Consider the following 26,242-nt stretch of genomic DNA (forward strand, 5'->3'; position numbering starts at 1 on the left):
CCGGGTACCCCTCGCTAGTCTATGATATAAATCTCACCTGTCTGTTTAAATGTATATATGTATGTTTGTATGTCTACCTAAAACTTTCAACAGAGATGAAGGATTTTCACGAGATCAGTATCGTTTTGAAGCTCAACCCTTCAGATAACAAATATCGAAAAATTGGCTAAAAACATTAATTCCTTCACCCTCAACTGGACACTTTTCTACAAGGAGGGGGGTCATTTTTTTTGTCAACCTTTTTGAAAGTCATACCCTCCGTTCGACTAACCCTAATTTAAACCTTTGCCACTTCTGGTTTTGTGACGTCACTTTTTTTTTCTTGTGTTCTTTTCCTCCTTCGCAGTACGGGTTCGAGCTTGCCTGTCTGCCTACTACCACTTTTTTTTTTGTGCTCAACACACACCTCCAAACACCCAGATAACGCCGGGTACTCATCTAGTATATATATATATATATATATATATATATGGCAAAATGGGTGCACGATGTCCGCGAAAGGCTATTTGCATCGGGGTTCTCGTGTCGGTTAGATTCTGGGAAAAGTGTTCTTATACGTCGTAGATCGTAATATCTCAAATTCGCAAATGGACATCATCTCTATCGTTTTTTTGATTGAGTTTTTAAAAATCGTCCCATTGTCTCGGTTGTTTGTCTTTTTTGTATAAATAAAGCTAAACTAATCGAAGGCTGGCACCAACTCCTGGCCTTTGCCCGGGTAGTATCTATTCTGTAATTGGTCCTTGGTTAATGTAGGGGAAACCCTTCATACTGAGACAATTACTATTTATTTGGATTCCGCCAGAGTGCCCTCTTTTTGGGTGGAGCTTGTTTTCCCCACACATTAAAAACGATGCTTCCGTGGGGAAACAAATGCATGAAACGTCAGAAAGTGGGAAACGTCAGAGAGGATGTCACCGGTGGTTGTGTGTCATATTGTTTCATTTATTCAATTAAACTTGTTTACTAAATGTTTTAATTCCTATAAAATTTGATTTTCTTCTACGTTTACCCCATTCAGTCATGTTTGCACTGGATTTCTTTTACTCTATACTGGCCAAGGTTTCATCAACATTTAATCTTGAGATGTTGGCACAGGATATCAAACCACCTGCGTTTCATTCATTGTCTTTCTATCTTGAATGCTGTTTTTGTCTATTTATTTACCTCCTCATAAAGGTAAAGTTTGACACAAGGTCAGTTTTTAATAAGGGGGGAAATCCAACCTCCTTAAAAAATGGGGCACTCTGGATTGTAACAAAAATAAAAATTGTCTTCGTCTAAAAAGATTTCTTCTTCACTGATTGAAAACAGAATAAACTAAGTGCAACACAAAAACAGATACTATACTTTGCTCCTAACCTAAAAACCAACAATGATGTTAATATCAGAAATATCTATTAATGGAAAATAAAAAATCTCAAAATAAAATGCTAAAGTCGTTTGTAAACTTTTCACATTTTCTCCAACCACTGCAGACTCCAAAACAAACTAATTATGTCTGATGGTTGGCTCAGGTAGAAAATATGGCTACTTGACATTGCCCAATTTGGTTGTTGTCCAGAATTCAAACTAATTAAAATAAAAAAATTTTTTTTTAAATACAGAAACATCTTTATAATGTACGAAGATGTCATATTCCAAAAATCACTTAAATTAATCTAGTTTTTATATATATAAAAAATCATATTTTTTTAATGATTCTTAACGATTTTAATAGTAAATTGTATCCATTACAAGGCTGATTTTTATATCAGTAATTCAAATTTAGTTGTCTCTTTATTAAAAACAACATGGCAGATCAAAACAAACTTTTGCTCACTCATGAAATTTTATTTTTTTTTTAGTTAAAAAATCCTACTTGGTCAACTTACATAATTTTGGGAATATGACATTTTTATGATGAGTATGTACATCATAAAAATTTTTCTGTATTTTTGTCTTTTTAAATAGGTTGAATTTTGGACACGCACCCTCAATTCAATTCAGAATATGCAAAACGAGTTAACTTTAATTCCATTTTTAAAATACTGAATGATACGTCTTAAAACAGGTTTTCAATTTGACAATATCTGGGGGAGGGGGGGGGCTATATTATGTACATTTTTAGACTTATTCCCATCATCGTTTCAGTCACTGTACTTTCTAGTTTTACTCTGGTACCATTTTGCGAAAAATCAGTCGTGTCTTTCAATACACAGTATCAACACTTGTTACATGAATGACCCGGTCTAAGCTGGGTTGACATGCTAGTATATATATGTGTATAGGTGTATATACATATATGTATGTTCATGAATTAAAATGAGGCACGCGTCTGCGGATGAAATGTCAGAAATTGACAAGCTAAACGGGAATTGTTTCAATACTTCTCACAAATATAAACAAACCTTGTTATTGTTATGAAAAATGTAACAGAAAGGAATCTGGTTATGTGGATGTTTTGAAAAGATTGACAGGAAAAATTCACAGAAGGAAAAAGATTGCAGTTGGAGATCTGATTGTCAACTGAGTGGACGCCACGATAATTCTCTCTGTCGCTCCTCCACTCTTTCTCTCTATCTACCATAAGCAAGAACAACAGGAGAAATAAAAAACGGACTGTTGCTTACACCAATGGTTGTTGTGTTTTGAATTCTTAAAAATGTCTTATAATATAACACACTTGTCATATGATCAATTAACAATATCATTTTGTGAAAGTACACATGACCTTGAATATTGAACTCCAGCAAATTAGAAATTGAAATTACACAAGGGTTAACAGGTTAGTAAGAATCAAACACAAAGAAAACTTACCGCTGACAAGACGTTAACGATGGAGCCATGTCTATTGCTGTCACTGAACCATCAAGGACTAAACTTGAAATATTTTGCGGTGAAGAATCATCTTCTTCACTTGGAGAATTCCATGCAACAACCTAGAAATAAACAAAAGATGTTGATCAAAGATGAGATTTTTTTTTATGTGATGTTCACGTGAACATCACCTATTTTTTAGGTACGTGCAAAATGAATGCCGTGGCTCCAAATGTATTTTGACCCCTCCCTTTACTTAAAAATTTACCAAAAATCAGAAAATTAGCAAATTTTAATGAAATTTTCAGTACTTATCAAATAATCATGGAATATAATGAACCCATTATTTTTAACAAATAATCTTAAATGGAAATGTATTATTTTGTTTAAACAAAAAAAAACCTTTACTGAAGTTATGGTTTTCAGTAGTAAGAAAAAAAAAAAAATTTATTTTTGCTTTTTTTATGAAAATAAAGCACCAGAAATTGTAATAATGAAAAGAAAAATAATTTTTTTCAGGAACATTAAAAAAGGTTACATTGTACGTATCCGTTTTTGAAGACCTCAAAAAGAAAAAAAAAAATTTAATTTAATTTGATCAAATAGTTTTTATTTTACATGTTTTTATGAGAGCACGTTTAAGTCAGCCATTATGAAATTTGTTGAACATGCCATGGGGAGATAACTCCAGTTAAAGCGCCAACACTCCCTCACCATCTTTAATTCTAGCTTTTCTTCCTAAAAGTGAAACCTTTTGCTCGGTATCATAAATTGTTTTTTCGCTGTAAAATAAAAACTACTTGATGAAATTAAGTGAAAGTTTTTTTTTGAGAACTTCATTCCATAACGAATATGTACAATATAACCTTTTCTCCAATATTTTCATTTTTTTTAATGTCTTGATTAAACTGTACAAGTACCCCCCCCCTTTTTTTTTTTTTTTTAATGAAGGTTGGTCAAAAAACGTCCAAAGAAATAAAATGTTTATAATTTTCAATCTCAACATAAAATTCGGTGAATATTTAGAATTACACTTATTAAAAAAATACAAAAAAAACTTTATTATGTACATACTCATCACAGCACAAAGATGTCATATTCCAAAATTCACGTGGATTTGGCTAGTAACTTTTCTATTTGGTTAGTAAACAAAAATATTTAGTTGTCAAAGATCAACTTAAGATAAATTTATCCATAGAGCCCTGATATATATAGACACAATGAAAGGAGGGAAAATGAGTGGAATTAATTATTTTTTTATTTAAGAATTTTCAAAATACTTACTTTCTTATCCCTTGATGCAGTCAGAAAATATTTATCGTCATGCGACCAACAACACGCCCAAATTACTCGCGAATGGGAAGTTGTTTTTCTATTCACACTTGCAATCAGCTCGAAAGGAACGTCTGAAATTCAAGCAATTTATGTTTTATTGGGAAACAAAAAAAATCTCACACACAGGCAGAAAAAAGAATGACACCTATAAGCATATTGTGCAATAACTATAGTATTTTATCTTTTTTTACTTTAGGGTGGCAAAATAAGGGAAATAATTCATTTAACCTTATTTTCAGATATTTTTTTCAACAATTTGTTTTAGTTTTAAGTAACAACAATGGGAAGAAGAAAAATTTATTTTCAATGGATGGTTTCCTAGTGATAATTTTGAATTTCATCGAATGTGCGCCATGTTTTTAAACTCTGTGTAGTGAATTCAAGATGATGGGCAAGTTTTCCTATTCACTCATATTTTTTTCTGCATCAAGCCATAGTTTCAGTCAACGCCCACAAAAATTGTGCTTCCGCTCCATGGAACAACCTACCAGAAGGGGATGTGATGATGACTACCATATCCATATTAAAGCAGTCTGGGACAAACATTTAGACTAAATAATTTCCGTTTAATTTGATTTCTATTTTTAAAAGATAGAAATGAAGAGGACATTTTTTTTTATTTAAAAAAGTCCAGTTGAAATCTTTAAATTTTCATCAAAGTGAATGCATGGTCCACAATAATTTCAATCAAAGTGAGTACATGGTCCACAATAATTTCAATCAAAGTGAGTACATGGTCCACAATAATTTCAATCAAAGTGAGTACATGGTCCACAATAATTTCAATCAAAGTGAGTACATGGTCCACAATAATTTCAATCAAAGTGAGTACATGGTCCACAATAATTTCAATCAAAGTGAGTACATGGTCCACAATAATTTCAATCAAAGTGAGTACATGGTCCACAATAATTTCAATCAAAGTGAGTACATGGTCCACAATAATTTCAATCAAAGTGAGTACATGGTCCACAATAATTTCAATCAAAGTGAGTACATGGTCCACAATAATTTCAATCAAAGTGAGTACATGGTCCACAGTAATTTCAATCAAAGTGAGTACATGGTCCACAGTAATTTCAATCAAAGTGAGTACATGGTCCACAATAATTTCAATCAAAGTGAGTACATGGTCCACAGTAATTTCAATCAAAGTGAGTACATGGTCCACAATAATTTCAATCAAAGTGAGTACATGGTCCACAATAATTTCAATCAAAGTGAGTACATGGTCCACAGTAATTTCAATCAAAGTGAGTACATGGTCCACAATAATTTCAATCAAAGTGAGTACATGGTCCACAATAATTTCAATCAAAGTGAGTACATGGTCCACAATAATTTCAATCAAAGTGAGTACATGGTCCACAATAATTTCAATCAAAGTGAGTACATGGTCCACAATAATTTCAATCAAAGTGAGTACATGGTCCACAATAATTTCAATCAAAGTGAGTACATGGTCCACAATAATTTCAATCAAAGTGAGTACATGGTCCACAATAATTTCAATCAAAGTGAGTACATGGTCCACAATAATTTCAATCAAAGTGAGTACATGGTCCACAATAATTTCAATCAAAGTGAGTACATGGTCCACAATAATTTCAATCAAAGTGAGTACATGGTCCACAATAATTTCAATCAAAGTGAGTACATGGTCCACAATAATTTCAATCAAAGTGAGTACATGGTCCACAGTAATTTCAATCAAAGTGAGTACATGGTCCACAATAATTTCAATCAAAGTGAGTACATGGTCCACAATAATTTCAATCAAAGTGAGTACATGGTCCACAATAATTTCAATCAAAATGAGTACATGGTCCACAATAATTTCAATCAAAGTGAGTACATGGTCCACAATAATTTCAGTAGTGGTAGAAGAATGTCTATATTCTGACATTTTTTTACGTATTAAAAAAAAAGTTAAATTCTAACCGCCAATGGAACTGCATTTTTAATATTTTTTTCTTAATTTAATTTATTTTTTTATTTTCATTTAAATATAAAACAAAGTAATCTTCGTTATTTTTGTAAATAAAAATTCAAAAGAATCTTTAAAATAATCTAGACTACCTGTAACTCATTGCGTCAATATATGTTACAGCTATGGAATAGTGAGTATACAGAATTAATGTATAAACGTGATACATGTGACGGAAAGAAAATATTGTTAACAATTACGTAAATGGATCAAGATTCTGTGGTACCAGTCTTGAAGAATTCTGGTAAAAGAACTGACCCACTAAATTATCGCCCCATTAGCCTCCTTCCGCTTTTCACCAAAATATTTGAGACCTTAGTTAATCAAGTCCTAGTCCAACACCTAACAGCTGCTAAACTCCTGACCGACAAACAATATGGATTCAAGCAAGCTCGTTCAACTCATTAGAAGCAATGGAAAAAGTGATTTCTGTGCGCAATGGCAGAAGCACATTCTGGAAAGAACCACGGCTGGCTGTTAGGTTTTTGCTGGAACTTCTTTGGGGGTATGAAACTGTGTATACCTACAGTTAACCATTCCGTCAGTCTGATACTATAGAGGACAAATCCTTTTTAAACATGGCATGCAGAGGCAGGTCTGATATAAATGTACGGAAGCTATCCCAGTCAGCCATAGAATATCGATATACTGTACGATGGAAATTTATGTCTGAGGACCTATTACATTTTGTTTTATATCTTGATTGATACAACAGATGTGTCAGAAGATCCCAGTGGGGACTGAACGGAAGATGAGCACACAGCTCAGGGCAAGTTGTGAGAAAGAGGTCTAGGAGACTTGCATACTGACCGTCAGTGTCGCGAACGCGGGTGGGTTCTTGGACAATCTGAGTGAGGTCATAAGCAATACTTACACCTGAAAGTATCCTGTACCTCTACAGGCCACCATTCGCCCATGTATGGAGTACTGTTGTCACATTTGAGCTGGTGCATCTGCTGCTGGTCTCTCACTCCTGGACAGGGTTCAAAAGAGAGTCGCCAACCTGATAGGTCCTGAACTGTCATCTCTGTTCCATCGACGAAATGTTGCATCCCTCTACCTGTTCTAGAATGTTGAATGCTCTGACGAACTGCAAGCACTTGTACCTCCTCTATGTGACTATCCCTGACAAGCAACCAAGTCCCACCCCTTTACAGTAGAGATTCCTAGGTGTAAGAAAGCCTTTTACTCCAATAGTTTCTTCCCCAAAACTGCAAGTCTTTGGAACTCCATTCCGGAATTCTGCTTTCCCAACTGTTTTGATATGCAGAAGTTCAAATGTAATGTGAACAAACATCTTTCTACTCATCTCCCTTCATAATATCCCTGCAAATTATGTCCCCGATAGTAGCCCCCTACTTCAAAGTGGCACTGTGCCTTGTTTGGGGTGAAAATTGAATTTAAAAAAAAAAAAAAAAAAAAAGAATACAGATTTTTGTTACATAACAGAAACATTCGTGTGAAAGTATATTTAAATAAAAAAAATATAGATTTCTCTGAGTTGTTTCAACATTAAATCTAATTATAGCCTCAGCATATTTGTGTGTTGTGTTTGCTCGATTTCATATATATATATATATATATATATATATATATAAAATGGAAAATTATTAATAGACAAATGTTTTGTTTTATTATTATAAGGTACAGCAAACTAAGTATTATGGTATCCGTTCAATGCACAGTTAGGAATTAATACAGATTACCAGATTATTCTATAAGTATGACATAAAGCACTTATCATAAGTCAGGGGCTATAACGTTTCCCTATTTTTAAGTTTATTGTTTGCATAATCTTCAAAGCATAAATAAACATTTGCAATTAATTTTAATGTCTTTAAACTGCCAATGATGAATCTAATGCAATAAAAAAGACTTAAAATAGTTTAAATCATAAAAACTAAAGCAAATATGTAGAAAAGTAACTGCTATTATGTTTGGTTACAGTGAGATATTCACTTTTAAAATTAAAGGGAACTAAAATAGAAGTTACCGGTTAAATGGTTTTAATTTTTTCTTAACCAACCGGTTAACTATGTATGAGATGTCACTCATTTATAGAGGAGAGAAATGTCACAGACAAAAGTAAATATGGATGTGTAAATTAATTTCCTGGTATTTAAAAAAATAAGGAGCAAGTTTTTTTTCCTTTTCAATTTTCATCAGCCTCTTACCTGCATTTTCTGTCCGCTTGTATAATGTCCACGTTCGATCCCGGGACACAGCGAGCAGATATTGTCCATCATGAGAAAATGCCAACTGAGTTACGGTCAAGGAAGCACCAGTCAGCTGCCCCAACTGAGTCCATTGCTGACAATCCCAGAGAATGATGCCAGCATAATCAATTTTGCTAGCCTGAACGCAAAGAAAATATGAGGAACAATTCAATTCACACAGAATATTGTTTTTTATACATTTTTTATGCATATTTGAAGACTTGTATTATTGTTGCACTATGTATTATTTTTTATCTGCATCTACATTATTCATGTTTGTCTGTGTTTCTTTGTGCATGTTATTCTTTTGTGCGTGTGTGTGTGTTATCATGGTGGCCTCTTTTAAATAGTCTAGTGGAGGTTTATTAGTTTTCCTATCATGCATGTGTACGCATCGTTTCAAGTATTTAGACAGTTTATATACACATTTATACAATTGGTGTGCATATGCACAATCAGGTATTCTTCGACCTTTCTAGTTGTGTTCTAAGCGTATGTGTGTCGGTAAGATGCATTTATATATGTGTATTTATGTTGAGAAATCATACCTTATTTTCTGCAGCTTTCAGCTTCATCTTCCGTTCGTCCATTGGTCTCAGTCCTGCAGGAGTAGCATCCATGTGGAACTACGCAACAAACGCATTGTTTCGGTATAATACTTCATTTTTATTCAGACCAAATGCAGCTGATAAAGAAGTTGCTTACTGCTGACCCAAAGTTCTAGTTTTAAACTTGAGTCGACCAGTTTGATTTGATTTCATTCGACTCCTTGATCTCGTCTGCACTAGAAAGCTTGTTTAACCTGTCGGCTTGCTTTTAATTACATTGTTTTCATAATAGCAGGAATATTATTTGCTTTTACATTTTCTACAATGAATACATTTATCATGACTATAAAGGCTAAATTTAGAGATAGAACTATTTTCTAAAAGTACTTGAGCTTTCGTCTACATCATCATCATCATATTTGGTTTAACGTCTGCTTTACATCACATCATTATCATCATATTTGCTTTAACGTCTGCTTTGGATTATTCTGACAGTTGTTCTTATCTTGAGTCTTATTTTCAATGTTTCAGTCTCCGACCTTTTTCAGGTGTATCTTGTCAAACTTGGGAATCTATCAAACTCACAGTATGTATTAATATCCTTGAATGTCTAACGTCTCTCTGTACAAACTAAACTGAATATAATGAACCCATTTTTTTTTTTTAAATCTTAGTGAAAATTTATTATTTTATGTAAACGAAAAACATCTTTACTAAAATTATGGTTTTAAAAAACTAAAAAACTAAAAAATAAAAAAATGTATTGTAAAAAAAAATTTTTTTTTAAATGTATTGTAGATATTAAAATTTAGCAGGTTGTTTGATAGAGCATAAAAATGAACAGAGAATGTTGCCTTAATGTTATATCTTTTGTGGGTGCCCTCAGAGACCACACCTTAGTGCTGGTGTAAGAATCATTTTTGTGTATATGCAGATCTGTCCTTACATACATAACGCACCCTGGAGATATAAAAGGCAGGGTAGCTCTGCTGGTAAATTGTAATTAAGTAAAAAAAATATTTTTAAATGTTGGACGGAAATTCAATCATTTTTTTTCTACCTAACAAAATCAATAAACCCAAAAGATTAATTTTTCTTTTTATTGTAATTTAAAAAATTTTCGTGGTGATTTATTGCAAGTAATTATTTAAACATATTTATCTTTATTCTTTACATAAAAAAAGAATCTTTAAATTACAGTGATTGACATTTTGAATATTTATACATTTTTAAAATTTCACAGCGAAAATATGAAAGGGGGGGATAACTGCGTTTAAAGATCAAAAGGGAAATTACTCCAATTGACTTGGAGTAGAAAAGGACAAAAAACAGAATTTTAGGGGGGAAAAAATGGTCTAAATCACTATTAATAAAATTGTGAAACCACTTCCCATGTGTCTGTGTTTCTCGCCACTACATGATTAACACATTTTATTTACTAAAATCAAAAACAAAATACTAAAACGAACATTTTAAAAATCCCATTAAAGAAAATTAGCTCAACAATGAAATAAAGCGAGGTAAACAGTTAATTACTATATAGTAAATAAACAAACTGGATTTGTAACAACATTCACTGTAAGTCGATTGAGAATGCTGCCTTCTTTCTATTCAGCTCTTCATGTTAGACCGTATCAAAGGCTTTGGATATATCGATGGTTACAGCTTTAACTTCCCCTACCACATCCAGCAAGTGGTATATGTGTTCAAAGATGGCCATTAAAATACTATAAGAGAATTGAAAGACCCATCAGCATTCTCCAGAAACGGCACCTGAAGCAATTAACCTGAAACTAATCACTTCTGAAAGAGAAGGTAAAGCCTGGGAGGGTGGATATCCTATTATTGAACAGAATCATATCTAAGGCAGATAGCAATAAATTCACTGTCAGACTGATTGCTGAGGACGTATCTTTGAACAGTATGAACATTTTAGTTTGTTAAAACTGGAGCACGTGAAGAAAACAAAAAAGAAAAACAACAAATCCACTCACTTTGCATGCGGAAGCAAGAAATTGTCCTCGAGGGTCGCTGGCCACAGAGAAAACTTCATATCCATGTCCATAGAGTTTTTGGGTTTCAGGCCATAAACTATTCTGAAGTAAATGCTCTTCGGTTGGTGGCTCTGGAAAAGAAATTAGAAGTTCTAAAACATTTTTCAAACAAATATAGAAATCTTTCTTTCTAGCTTTGAGAAAGTACAAAATCAAATTCGTAATCTAGTGGGGAATAATCTTTTTGGTTTCGTACAACTTCTGCACAGAAGGAACTTTACTACTCTCTCTCTCTCTCTGCTCAACTAATCTCTGGTTCCTTCTTGTAAGACATTCACAGCAAGAACTCATCTTACTACCACCAACAAAAAAGAACTTTTGTTTCCTCCTTTGTATGTCTAAAATGAAATGGAACTTGTATAAAAAGAGTTTCTTTCAAGAACTTATCTATGGAACACATTACCATAGGACTGCTTCCCTTCAAACTACAACATGATCATCTTCAAATTTGATGTCAACAAACTTTCCTCATAAGTATTCAAATTTTGTTCATTTCATTTATTTTGAATCCTCTTATAGCATTTTAACAGTCATCTCTGAACACATATACCATGCACTGAATAAAGCAGGGGAAGCTAGTGCGGTAGCCCTTGATATATTCAAAGCCTTTGACAAGGTCTAGCATGAAGGGCTGCTCATGAAAATTAAATCATACTGAAAGAATGCTAAATATAATTAGATCCTTTCTAGACAAGAGAAAAATTTAGGTTGTCCTTTACGTCATACATCTAAACAGGATATCAATGCAGACGTGCTCTAGGGGTTGTTCCTTGGACTTTTAATATTCCTGATATTCATAAAGGACTTCCCTGATAAGATTGTGTCTGAGATAGCCTCTTACGTTTCAAGTGGCAATAATAGCATTTCTTTTAGTCTGTCTCACTCATGTTCGGTATAGCATTGTTCTCTATAAAAGTGAAGATTAAATGTTTGGGGTAAAAAAAAAAAAAAAAAAAAGAGTAAAAAGTAATTGTCATTATTCAACTGGTTCATCTCATTAAAATTTATCCTCGAGTGGGTTATTGCCTCGATAAGTAGCGACTCATTAACAAATATTTGAAAACTTCTCAACATCAAAAAAATAAGACAATTTAAAACATCATGAATCAATTTACTGAATTTGAATGAAATTTTGTTGGGTTTTGACAAACATGCCCATTCAATCAGAACTTTTAGCAAGAAAAATGCTATTCCAAACTTGAGTATAACAGAGTGATGAAAAGGGTAGGAATTGGATTACTTAGGAGGACAGTACAACAATTGTATTTTTACATTCGACTTGAAGATATGTTGCACTCAGCAGGGAAGCATTTCGTGGTATTGTGTTTCACAAATGCAAATTTCTTGAACTTCGTATATGTGAAGTTCTTTTCGTCATAGAAGTTCTGTTTGATTTTAGGTACACAGAGGGAAAAAAAAAAGAAGTGCTTTATAGTGGTGGTAGGGGGACAAGTACTTGCCATGAAGATTTTACCGAGGAGGAGGGGGTGGCATACATCGTAACTTAGAACAGTTAATGGTAGAGTAAGAAGAAAACTAGCAACGTTTTTTGTGAGAAAGAGATTCTATGGAGGCGAAGAGAACATTCACAACGAAGCCATAATTCGTCCACGCAGAGAGTATTGTTGCCAAATAGACAGGGTGACAAAAAACGAGCCTCAAATCTAATATACCTCACACTGTAAGCCAAGCTCACATCTCTATCCCATAGCCTCTTACGTTTCAAGTCGCAATATGCCTTGTTTAGGGTGAAACTGAAAATGTATTCATCTCATTAAAATTTATCCTCAAGTGGGTTTTCGCCTTGATAAGTAATGACTCATTAATAAATATTTAAAAACTTTTCGCCATACAAAAATAAGACAATTTTAAAAAATCATGAGTCAATAAAATTTACTGAACTCAAATGAAAAAAACAAAAATTACATGAATGTAACAGATTCCCTTTTCAATACTTTCAACTGATTTTCCAGTTTTAAATATTTTCATTAACTTCAACATAATTAAATTTAGATACGGCACCAGGATTTATTTTTTTATTCTTTTGGAATTCAATTCTGTTTGTTTTTGAGAGATATGTTCATTCAATCTGCACTTTTATTGAGAAAAATGCTATTCCAAACACGAGTGTGACAGACTAAAAGAAATGCCATTATTTTAGCATAACAAACTAACATGAATCCAATTTCAAACAAAACATGACAAACCAAACAAAGTTCTATTTCAAACGAAATCATGACAGACCAACAAACAATGTTTGCAAAAAATATGCCTGAACACATTAAAAAAAAAAAAAAATAATTAAATGAAACTAACCATGAAGTGAAAGAGAGGCAAAATAAACTTCCGGGTAAAGTTCGTTTGGATGCGGTTGAATTTTTTTTTCTTCATCATCCTCATTAATTGCCTCATCTTGGTAGACCGCTTTGTTAGATAAGCCAAGGGCAGGGACGCTGGCGCCTTCAGGGACAGATGAGAATTCCTTTAAAAAGAAATAAAATCAAAATAATTTTAGAAATAAGAATGCTGCGCTTCAAATGAGTTTTGGATCTACATCAATGTTAGAGATGTCTGTGTCTCTCTGTATATCCACAAATCTTAGGCTATAAGACCAAGAAATATGCAATTAATAAGAATATATTATTTTTCTAATGAAAATGTATATATATAAGTAATATAAAAACATATATAAAAGTACTATAAATAATCTATATATATAAAAGAAAATGTATGTATGTTTGTATGTGTTCGCTTTTTCTGTATGTCAACAAAAGGCTTTTTTCAGAGAAGCAGTCGGTCGCTTCACAACTTTTTAAAACTTTTTATATCACATATAAATCGTAATATCTCACAGTTAATAACGAAGCTCACCTGTCTATTTAATTTGCTCGATTTCGGGAAGATAAATATTCAACATTTGTCGCTCGCCGCATGTGGGTTAGTCTTTTTCCTATAACATCTTGGGGGGAAAAAAAAAAGCGTAGCAGTAAATGAATACTATCCCGCAGTCAAACTTGACCTCATTAACTTATTAAAATGGGCACCTGCTAAATCCAAGTAATTAAATAAATTCAAACGTGTTTCCGTTAGCATGTCGCGGTGGGGCAATCATTAACGTCACACTTTTTTTTTTCATACTTTAATTTACAACTTTGCCTTAACAGTTCGGGTTCGATCCTCATACTTACTTTTTTTTTTTTTAACCCCCCCCTCCCCCCAGAGTTTCCACACACACACACACACCTCAAAACACCTGGGCAACGCTGGGTACTCCTCGCTAGTCGATATATATAAAAGGCAAATGCGGCGCGCATTTTTGTATCTCTCGAAAAGGCTTTTTTCGCCGACGGTCCCGGGGTCGTTACTATCACTTAGAAGTGTTTATATACCCCATAGATAATAATATCTATTATTTAGGAACCCAGGTCGCGTCTAGATTTATTTATGTCGATTTTTACAAAATTCTTGCTATTTCAGCCCGTCTTGTGTTCGTTCAGCTTTTTTGTATAAAACCAAAACTAATTAATTCAAAGCTAAGAATTGTTCCCGGCAATCGCACTGGGGGGAACGTCCAGTAGCAATCAGTTTTGATCAATGTGGGGGCAAACTCCTTATATCAGAAAATTGCTATTCAATCTGGATAATCCTCGTTTTATGGGGAGCTGCCCCCCCCCCCATCACCACCGCGAACATCTTGGAGAAACAACGAGCCAAAGTTTGGTAAACCAACCCAAAAGCTGCCCGGCAGTAAAAGTTAACTCTGCTACTTCTATTTGACCTCAATAATGAGGTCAAATAGAAGTAGCAGAGTTAACTTTTATCGCGGGCATGTGTCAATTCTGTTTTTAATACTTAAATAAATAAATTCAAACGTGTTTCAGTTGCTCTTTGTTGGCCGAGCGGGTAACGTGTCAGGTTTTTGCACACTTTCTTTTCCACCTTCACCTCAAGATTTCGGATTCGATCCTAACTACTTACCAAAACTGTTTTTAACCCCCCCCCCCCCAACACAAACACCCGGGCAACGATTTTTTTAAAGAAGTTTTAACATTGTTTTTTTTTTTTTTTATATATATGTTTTGATTCCCTCTCCCCGCCCAACACGCACACCTCTAAACACCTGGGCAACGTCGGGTACCCCCACTAGTCTATAATATAAATCTCACCTGTCTGTTTAAATGCATGTAGGTATGTATATTTGTATGTCTGCCTAAAACTTTTGACAGAGGCGATGGATTTTCACAAGATTAGTATTGTTTTGAAGTTTGACCCTTTGGATGACAAATATCGAAAAATTGGCTAAAAATATTAATTCACCCTCAACTGGGCACTTTTCTACAAGGAGGGGTCCGTTTTTTTTTTCACCGATATTTGCAAAAGTCATCCCTTCTTTTTGATTGACTAGTCTTAATTTAAACCTTCACCACTTCCGGTTTGGCTATGGATGCAACAGCAAAGACATCACATTTTTTGTTTTTATGTTCTTTTCCTCCTTCACAGTACAGGTTTGAGTCTGCCTGCCTACTACCACTTTTTTTTTTTTTTGCTCAACACACATCTCCAAACACCCGGGCAATGCCGAGCACCCAGGCTAGTAATAATCTAAAATACAGAGGATGTCATCTTCATTGCAACCTCAGAATTAATGAAATTAAAACCAGAATGACAAAATTTTAAATCTGAAATAACCCACCCAGCTCCCCAGAAAAAAGGGTAATTTGAATTGTGACAAAAAACAAAAAACAAAAAAAAAAAACAATATATACAGCACAAAACAATGCGTACATTTTTATCAATTTAATATTTTAAATGAGAAGTGCAAAAAGATATTCAGAGAGGAAGGTATGGTAATTAAAGGAAATGCAAAAGGGATCTTTCTCACTAGAAGATAATCAGATATCAAGTCTTCAAACTGGCATCAAAATATATGTTTTGTATTCAGACTGAGGCAATTTTTATTTTTGTTCCAATTCAGAGTAATTCTATTTTAGAAACAGAGTTTATATATACATGTTACATAAACCAGTTTATATATACATGTTGCATAAACCAGTTTATATATACATGTTGCATAAACCAGTTTATATATACATGTTGCATAAACCAGTTTATATATACATGTTGCATAAACCAGTTTATATATACATGTTGCATAAACCAGTTTATATATACATGTTGCATAAACCAGTTTATATATACATGTTGCATAAACCAGTTTATATATACATGTTGCATAAACCAGTTTATATATACATGTTGCATAAACAAGTTTATATATACATGTTGCATAAACAAGTTTATATATACATGTTGCATAAACAAGTTTATATATATACATGTTGCATAAACAAGTTTATATATATACATGTTGCATAAACAAGTTTATATATATACATGTTGCATAAACAAGTTTATATATATACATGTTACATAAACCAGTTTATATATACATGTTACATAAACCAGTTTATATATACATGTTACATAAACAAGTTTATATATACATGTTACATAAACAAGTTTATATATACATGTTACATAAACAAGTTTATATATACATGTTGCATAAACAAGTTTATATATACATGTTGCATAAACAAGTTTATATATACATGTTACATAAACCAGTTTATATATACATGTTACATAAACCAGTTTATATATACATGTTACATAAACCAGTTTATATATACATGTTACATAAACAAGTTTATATATACATGTTACATAAACAAGTTTATATATACATGTTACATAAACAAGTTTATATATACATGTTACATAAACAAGTTTATATATACATGTTACATAAACAAGTTTATATATACATGTTAAAAAAAGAGTTTGTATATGCATCTTAAAAAAAGAGTTTGTATATGCATGTTAAAAAAAACGAGTTTGTATATGATTTTTTTCTAAAAATTTTCACACAAAAATACTTTATGTGCCATAGGAGCGTTCTTAGATAGTTTTTGTATTGGAATGCCTCCAATAAGTATCAAAAATCGATAACTGAACAAATCAGATTAAAGAAGGAACAATTCGATTTTAACCAAAGTTAACACCCTTATATAGCCTAACATCATAAATGTATTTGAGAAGTTTTATCACTACACAAGCAGAAGGGCCCGGCATATAAAAACAACAGTAGGTTCTTTGATAAGACAGAAGTGTGTTTGAAATGAATGTTTCTGTTTAGAGCATAACTGAACCATAATACTAGAGTTTCATATTTTAAACTTTAATTCAAGCCATTATATATATATATATATATATATATATATATATATATATATATATACTAGCAAAAGTACCCATCGTGGACTCTGATTTATGAAAGTATGATAAGTTATGAAAAGGAAGGGTTGTAATAAGATAGCTTCGAATTTGGGGGTATCAAAACGAAAGCAAAATATAATGAAAGTAAAAATAAAATAGATAAACCCCATAATTTATTATACCATACCTGTTCACACTGAAACACTTATCACAATATTCTGTGGATCTATATTAAAAAACCTTGTTACACTTTGTGACATATTTCCATTCTATGGAGGTCAGGCACGAACGAACTCCCCCATAATTTTATTATACCATATTTCTTCAAACTGAAACATAATTATCAAAGTATACTTACGCAGATAGATATGAAAAGTCTTTATTAAAGTTTGTGCCTATTTCCATTCTATGGAGGTCAGGTGCGAACGCAGACCCCACAATTTTATTATACCATCCCTATTTAAGTTAAAACATACTTATCAAAGTATTCTTATGTACATCTATATCAAAAACACTTGTAAACTTTTTTTTTTTAATTTTTAAATTTTTTATTTCCATACTTTGTGGACCAGGCGCGAACGCAGACCCCACAATTTTAATGAACCACTGTTCTGCCAGATCAAACATACCCATTCCTGTGTCTCGATACATCTTCTATCATTATATGTAATCAGTTTTTTTAAAATAGTCAACCATATAGGAGCCTATTCGTGACCAGACACACAGAGACATTCAGCTTTATATTATAGAAGATATATATATATATATATATATATATATATGAAAGTTACATTGTCTATTTGAGAAACAGTCCCTACCAAACTCCTCTGTCAATTTTTGGTCTACAGACTTGGAACCTGATATATAGAGGAATTAAACCCGTGGAACAAATTCAATTTGGTCTTTAGTCAGTAAAAATAGCTGCTAAGGGGTCAAAATTCAAAACAACTGGAAGTTAGCAAGCGTAAGCCGACCTAAAGTGCTCTGGTATACATGTGCAAGTGTACATTTATATGTTAACGTTAGTTAATTTTGATATTTTCTTATCCATCTGATGATAGTTAAAACAGTAATAACTAGGGCTGTGACAAGAGTATATTCTTATTATGACTCGAGTATATATCCGACACAATTAGACACAGTTAATCAATCAAGAAGCACATCACTCTATATAAAAACATATAAAACATTAACTGATATATACTCGAGAGCTAAAATAATGAAAAGAATATGCTCTTCTCATAGCCCCAGTAATAACTAAGGCTGACATGCTAAATGTTTTGGTTTGGATTTTAGCAGATGGCACCCAATTCATATTTTTTTTTACTTTTGAAAGCACTACTATATATTGGGTACAATATAATAATCAATTGACTATTCGCTCCGTAATAATCGATATAAAATCTACATAAATTAAAACGTCATATATAAGTGTATTTTGTGATTGGGCAACGCCGGGCAATCTGCTAGTAATTTTAGAAAATCAACAGTAGGTACTGTACAGTGCAATGTAGACTACAATTTATTGTGGATTAAGTCACTGCAGGGAAGCATGTGAAGCTTCCATTCAGCACTACAATGGGCCCTCAATTAGAGCAGGCAATCAATCAATTTGATTGAAAAAAAAAAAAAAAGAAAAATGGACGATTTCACCCATTTCGATGACAATAAAAGTATTGGAAGTGTAGAATATTTATTAATCCTCATTCAATTCTTGGCAACGTTGGGTCTCCCTCTTAGTTTTTAATAAACTGAGAAAAAAAAAAAAATAGAATTTGTTTAATAAAACTATGCACACAAATGAAAGATTACTAGTCTCATATGGGTTAGTTTTACAACATTTTGACCAATGTAACCGCCAACCTTCCTCAGGTCCACCTTGTCAAAAAGATGCACTTGAACAACACCAAAGATTACATCGGCCAAAACATTGCAAGAATGAATATCTAAGGTGAGAATAGTAATCCAAATAACACAAACAATCAATCCTCATCTCAAAAATTCTAAATACAAAAAAATTTTTAAGATTTTAATTTCTGACCTTTTTTTCTCAATCTCACCCGTAGCGTAACATGAAAAAAATGTATTTACCTTATTTTTCAGTTCCTGTTCGATTTCCAGTTGCGTGATATTGCATAAATTCTCGATAAAGTTCCGAGGGGCATCAAACACTCTCAAAACTTTTTCATCAGCAGCCGAGACAAATTTATAACGATTTAACATTGTGATTCCTTGAAGGTCGTAACCATGAATTTGGGGTCGAGCAATCTCATACCAGGCCAACTGAAAAAGAATATGCTTACAATCAGTAATGGTCATCAGTTAGTGATGAGGGTGTTCAGGTAGGAAGATGGGGAAAAAAAATTAAGGATGAGATGTAATGAGAAAACATTAGTACATGTATGAATATTGAATGCAATAGAACTATGAGGCGCCTTAAATAAGTTTCCAGACTTTTTATACAGGCATTTAAAATTGTCATAGACTCTTGACAATTCAATAGGTTATTGCTATATATCTTATGAGATGACTGACCAATTTTTATGATTTCAGGTTTAAATGAATAGGTATAGCAGGAATTGGAATACACCCTGCTAAAGCCTGATTGTCACAGCTGATGAATTTCAAAAATGCAATCAAGACGTGAGGACATATTAAAAGAGCGATATGCAATCAAATTTTGTTTTAAAACTTGGAAAAAATGTCACAGAAATGTATGGAATGCTTCAGACTGCTTTTGAATCATCTTGCATGAATCAGACATCGGTTTTGAGCGGCATAAGAAGATTCAAGGAAGCCTGGGAGTCTGAGGGATGATGAGCAGTGTGAGAGGAGTAAGGAAGTCAGAACACCAGAGTTGATTGCCCAAATGAAGAATTTCATGGATAATGACCGTCGTATGTCTATAAATGCACAGTTTGATGTCAGTGTGGGAAATGTACACACAGTTATTCACGAGGAACTGAAGATGCGGAAGATTTGTACGAAGTTTGTCCCAAGGGTGCTTAGAGAAGATCAGACTATTTGACCAAGATGGGCATCAAGACATTTCCTCACCCTCCCTGTGGTCCAGACCTTGCTCCCTGTGACTTTTAGTTATTCTCTAAGTTCAAGGAAAACTTTAAAGGCTGTAGTTATGATACAACTGAGGAGATGGAAGCTGTGACGAGAATCATTGACACGTTCATACAAGAGGACTTCCATGGAGTCTTCCAGAAGTTGTTGAAACAATACAATAAGTGCATTGCAATTAGGAGATTACTTTGAATGAAGAGTTTCATGCACTGTTAATAAAAAAAGTCTGGAAACTTATTGATGGCACCTCATACATCAGAAGCATCAGCTAACAGAAAATATGAATACAGTTAAAAACCAGATAACAATGCAATAGTTTTTTTTTTTTAAATAAATGAAAGGGAAAGATGGTTCTTGTCTAAAATTCACCTTAAATTTAAAAACAAGGATAAAGAAAAATCTGTATGATGTACATACCTGTGATGGAACGAAAATATCATATTCCAAAAATCTTGTAAATTGATCAAGTAATTTTATTTTTATAAATAAAATCATTTTTAAACTATTAATAAGAATTTGTAGGCATTACAATAAAAATCTCACATTGTTGAATTATCCTCTTTTCAAAGAAAAAAGGACCGCAACTGATGTAAGCTGAAGGGTTGGTTGGTTGTTTTTGTTTTACGGCATATCAACCTTTTTCAGGTTATTTAATGCCGAATCTAGTTATTTTGAGGAACGATTTTTAATGGAGTATATTTGTTTTTACGTCAGATTCTATTTAACCCATAGTTGGGACCCTAACAGGTACTACCACTCTGGGTCAGAGTGGACCTGGGAGCAATGCCAATTAAAGGGTGGCTCCACACTCCCCAAGGCCCGCAAGGTTGGGCCTCACCATCGGATATAGTTTTAGGTCAGTAAACTGAAGGGAGAAACAAAATGACATTTTGGTCGACACTGGTTTGACCTTGGCTTTTGCAAATGCAAATGACCTTTGTTTCGCCGATTTTCATGACTAAGATTTATTTTTTTATGTAGAGTGCATTTTTGTTTGTTTTTTTTTTTACATATTTACAAAACTTTTCCATAAAACTCAAGGAGAGGAAAGATGAAGTGGAGTACCACAAAAACGTTTTAATAAACAAACGAGGAAAAAACCCCTCAAGTTATATCATTTTTGGGAGGTATTTTTATTTAAAAAACACAACAGATGTGTCTGAATTTCAATGTCACGCTTTAATGATTGGTACATGCATCCACTTTTAAGTACCCAGGAGGAGAAAACCCTCTTAAAATTTTAAATACATATATTCGATTTGAATGAAATTTTAACCATATACTAATTTAAAAGGTTGTCAATTATTTCGTATTGTTGCAGACTATATTGAGAAAAAAAATAAAAGTTATATTATTTACAAAACATTTTGTAAGGAACAGGATTTTCCCTACATTAAAAACAAACATAAGAATTGAAAATTTAGTACACCGATTTCTCCCGTCCGCAATCAGTGGAGAAATTCTTCTAATCTGAGGCAATTTTTATGCATAAGAAAATTACATCTGTAATGCACAAGTATAAGCAAGAGAAATTCAAAAAATACATCATTTTAGGAGAACAAAAAACTTAACAAGCGAAATGTTTCAAAGAAAATCAACAAACCTTCTGCTTGGAGGTGACCCATGGGGCATGGAGACGACATGTTTGATCACTACTAACACTCATCAGAAAATTCCCACCAGCCGGATCCCAAGCAATGTCTTCCACACCCTTGAAATGTCCGCCACTTGTAACAGCTGGGACACAGTTATGTTCCTAGAAATCAAATGAACAAAATTATCAACATGGAAGGTAGTTTCATTTGTTGCCTCGCTTACAATGCAAGTTCTATATGAGTCATTCATTTTTTTTTTATTATTATTTCATCTATATATATAAAAGCGAAAATGTATGTATCTATGTGTGTTCGCTTTTTCTGTGTGTCTACAAAAGGCTTCTTTCAGAGAAGCGGTCGGTCGCTTCACAACTTTTTAAAACTTTTCATATCACATATAAATCGTAATATCTCACAATTAACGAAGCTCGCCTGTCTATTTAATTTGCTCGATTTCGGGAAGATAAATATTCAATATTTGTCGCTCGCTGCATGTGGGTTAGTCTTTTTCCTATAACATCTTGGGGGGAAAAAAAAGCGTTCAGTAGTAAATGAAATCCCGCAGTCAAACTTGACCTCATTAACTCATTAAAACGAGCACCTGCTAAATCCAAGTAATTAAATAAATTCAAATGTGTTTCCGTAAGCATGTCGTGGTGGGGCAATGGTTAACGTCGCACGTTTTTTTTTTTTTCACAACTTTGCCTCAAGGGTTCGGGTTCGATCCTTATACTTACTTTTTTTTTTAACCCCCTCTCCCCCACACCTCCAAACACCCGGGCAATGCCGGGTACCCCTCGCTAGTCTATAATATAAATCTCACCTGCCTGTTTAAATGTATGTATGTCTCGCAAGAACTTTCGACAAAGGTGACGGATCCTAACAAGATTGGTATTATTTTGAAGCTCAACGTCTCAGACGACAAATATCGAAAAATTGGCCAGAAACATTAATTCCTTCACCCTAAACTCGGAGGGGGTCGTTTTTTTGCCGCCATTTTAGATAGTCATCATCACTGTTGAATTGACTTTGGTTAATTTCAACACTTTTGACTTCCGATTGCGTCATGGAGACATCGGCTAAGACGTCAGATTTTCTTTCACTTTCTTTTCTGCCTTCCCGGTTTGAGCCTGCCTGCCTACTACCACTTTTTTTTCTCTCTCAATACACATGGGCAACGCCGGGCACCCAGGCTAGTATGTATATAAAACATTTTTGTATGCAAATTGAAATTTGTAAGTATAGTACAACTCAGATTTTGAAAAAATAAACATTTATTTGCTTAAAAATCAAATTTTCGCTGATATGACAAAAACAAGTGAAATTAAGCAAATAGATGTTTATTTAAAAAAAATCTGCATTGTATTGGCTTTCTAAACTTAAAAGTTCCAATTCAAATTTAAACAACGCTTTTATCGAGGGAAAAAAATTTTCAATTCATTTCACGTGCAAGCCACACATTTCTCCTGATTTAGAATATTTGAAAACATCACCGTTGATCACAGAAATTTTACTTTTCTAGTGACGACCATGTCGTGAAGAAACAAAGAGAAAACCACAAACTGATTCTATTCCTGATGAAGGCATTATATCGCCAAAATTGATTTTGAAGTAATTTATTTATTTTTTTAAAAATCACTCATTTTTTAATGTAATTTTAATGGGTTCAAGTTTTTAACGCTATCTTTAAATAATTATTCATAATGACAATTTGTGTAGAGTTAAGCAGTTTCGTGCCTTTTTCCTTGGTACAAGTTATTTTCAAATGTTTAATTTGGTATTTATTAATTCTTACAAGAATTTTCAGTTTAACAATTATTCTGTTGAGAAAATAGTATGGATGGAAAAGTTTTTTGAAGCATCTTTTAATTTTGAAAAGTCAACAAAAAACATTGTGTCATGAATGAAATGCCAAGATATTTTTTTTTTTATTAAACACTCTTCAGAGACTGAAGGTATTTTTACTGATATAAATATTTGGTCCTTGTCCAGAATTCCCTCTATGTTAAAACTCAAGAATCAAGAAAATTTTTTATGATGTACATATCTGTGATGGAAAGAAAATATTGAATACCAAAAAGCACACGAATTGATCAAGTAATTTTATTTTTATAAAGAAAATCATTTTAAAGTAAAGTTTTTCCAATGGCCCCATCTTAAAAATGGCTTTCTAAATTTTACAGTTATTCCCCTTATTTTCAAGATGGTACTGCAATATCTTCACTATTTGTTTGACCACAAAATTTGATTTTCTTATTTAAAAATAAAACTACTTGATCAATTTACTTGATTTTTGGTATACAATATTTTCTTTATATCACAAGTATGTATAGCATACAGATTTTTTTCTTATTTTGTTTTTAATACAGGGGGTATTCTGGACAAGCACCAAATGTTCTGTTACTGAAAAAATGTATTTAACTTGAAAAATTTAAGACCAAAGTTTAAAAAAAAAAAAATTCATTAAAACATATTTGCATTTTATTCATGGTTAATAATAGCTTTTTACTCAATTTTAAAATTTAAAATAAATTAAACTAAAAAGAAATGAAAGTACACTTATACAAATACAAGCCTGGGAACGTGAAGGAGGAAAAAAAAAAAAAAATGTGAAGTCTTTGTTGATGTCTCCATTTTGAAAAATTGAAATTAAATGAAGTCAATCCAATCGATACAATGACTTGCAAAAATAGCGAGGCAAAAAAACAAACAAACTGAACCCTCCTTGTAGAAAACTGTCCAGTTTAGGATGAAGGAATAAATGTTTTTGGCCAATTTTTCGATATTTGTCATCCAAAGGTTCGAGCTTTAAAACGATACTGATCTCGTGAGGATCCATTGCCTCTGTCAAAAGTTTTTGCGAGACATACAAACACACACACGCACACGTTTTGCCCTTTATATAACACTAGCAGGGCTACCCGGCGTTGCTCGGGACCGTATAAACAATGAAAAAACAAAAGCAGATATTGAACATATGTTTTATTCTTAGGGGAGAGGAATCTTTCATCTCAAGTTTTAGCGTTACAAACAAACATTTGTCTTTTATATATATAGATAATGACAGGTTTTTTGGGGGCCCCCCTCGAAGATAACTGATCAGTTGACCAACTTGTAGTGGTCCGTTTGACGTGAAATTTCGATATTTGTCATCCGGGTGATGGGGCTTCGATATGATACCAAATTTGTCAAGTTTGGTTCCGTCTTTCAAAAGTTTTAGCGTTACAAACAAACATACATACATACACACAGACGTTTGGCTTTTATATATATAGATAGAAGAGGATTTATTTGTGCTTATAAGTAATACAAGAAAATATCCACAGATTTCAAAGCTTGATAATGTGGATATATGAGGGATACATTTACAAATATATGCATACCAGCATAAATGGTTAGGGTTAGGAAACAACCAAAATATCACAGAAATCAGTGGACAAATGCATCTTATTTCAGTGCTTATATGAAAAAGACAATGATTTGGCAAACGTTGCTAACTTGGCAGTCAATTCAGAAAGGAAAAGAGAAAATGGACTTTAAGTCACATTTTATATATATATACTAGCAGGGGGGGGGGGTACCCGGTGTTGCCCGGGTGTTTGGAGGTGTGTGTGTTTTTGGGTAAATGAAAACAAAAATCGTTGGCCGGGTGTTTGTTTTAAAAAAAAACAAAAAAAAAACTGAAGCCTTGACGCGCAGTTGGAAAATAATAAAGTGAGAAGAAAAAAAAAAAAAACGACGTTTAACGGCAGATGCGCGTTTTTGACGACTTAATGACGTCAACTTTGAGTACGGGACAGTGTTTTATTTACTGCGAGTCTGTTCGCTTCTTTTTTTATACGCAAAAGCTTAATGCACATGCAGCGATCGAAAAATCTTGAATATTTATCTTTTGAAAGTCGGGCAAATTAAATAGACAGGCGACTCCGGTTGTTAACTCATAGATATTATCATTTAGGCGTTTAAATTTAAAAAGTTTTAAGAAGAAGTGAGTCGACTGATCGCTTCTCGGAAAAAAGCCTTTCTTGGACATACACAAAAAGCAAACATACACACATTTTCGCTTTTATATTTATAGACTAGCGAGGGGTACCTGGCGTTGCCCGGGTGTTTGGAGGTGTGGGTGAAAACTGGGCGTGGGGGTAAAATAAAAAAAAAAGGTTTTGGTAGGTAAGTATGAGGATCGAACCTGAACCGTTGAGGCAAAGTTGTAAATTAAAGTGTGAAAAAAAAAAGTGCGATGTTAACCATTGCCTCACCGTGAGATGCTAACGGAAACACATTTGAATTTATTTAATTACTTAAATTAGCAGGTGCACGTTTTAATGACTTAATGAGGTCAACTTTTGACTGC

The 26,242-nt window shown here is 33.1% G+C and overlaps 1 protein-coding gene across 1 annotated transcript in view; it reads right to left on the reverse strand.

Annotated features, from left to right (window-relative positions):
• Positions 1 to 26,242, reverse strand: part of LOC145247426 (elongator complex protein 2-like) — a 70,025-nt gene that overhangs the window by 4,329 nt on the left and 39,454 nt on the right. The window contains exons 12-18 of the mRNA XM_080109184.1: positions 21,897 to 22,049; positions 19,310 to 19,501; positions 13,256 to 13,421; positions 10,880 to 11,010; positions 8,296 to 8,476; positions 4,084 to 4,205; positions 2,800 to 2,921 (exon numbers count right to left, since the gene is read on the reverse strand). Of these exons, the coding sequence (XP_079965310.1) occupies positions 2,800 to 2,921; positions 4,084 to 4,205; positions 8,296 to 8,476; positions 10,880 to 11,010; positions 13,256 to 13,421; positions 19,310 to 19,501; positions 21,897 to 22,049 (1,067 nt within the window). The remainder of the gene's footprint in view (positions 1 to 2,799; positions 2,922 to 4,083; positions 4,206 to 8,295; positions 8,477 to 10,879; positions 11,011 to 13,255; positions 13,422 to 19,309; positions 19,502 to 21,896; positions 22,050 to 26,242) is intronic.

The sequence above is a fragment of the Euprymna scolopes genome, chromosome 25 (assembly GCF_053919585.1).
Source record: "Euprymna scolopes isolate OS-2025 chromosome 25, ASM5391958v1, whole genome shotgun sequence".
In the NCBI taxonomy this organism is placed as follows: Eukaryota; Metazoa; Mollusca; class Cephalopoda; order Sepiida; family Sepiolidae; genus Euprymna; species Euprymna scolopes.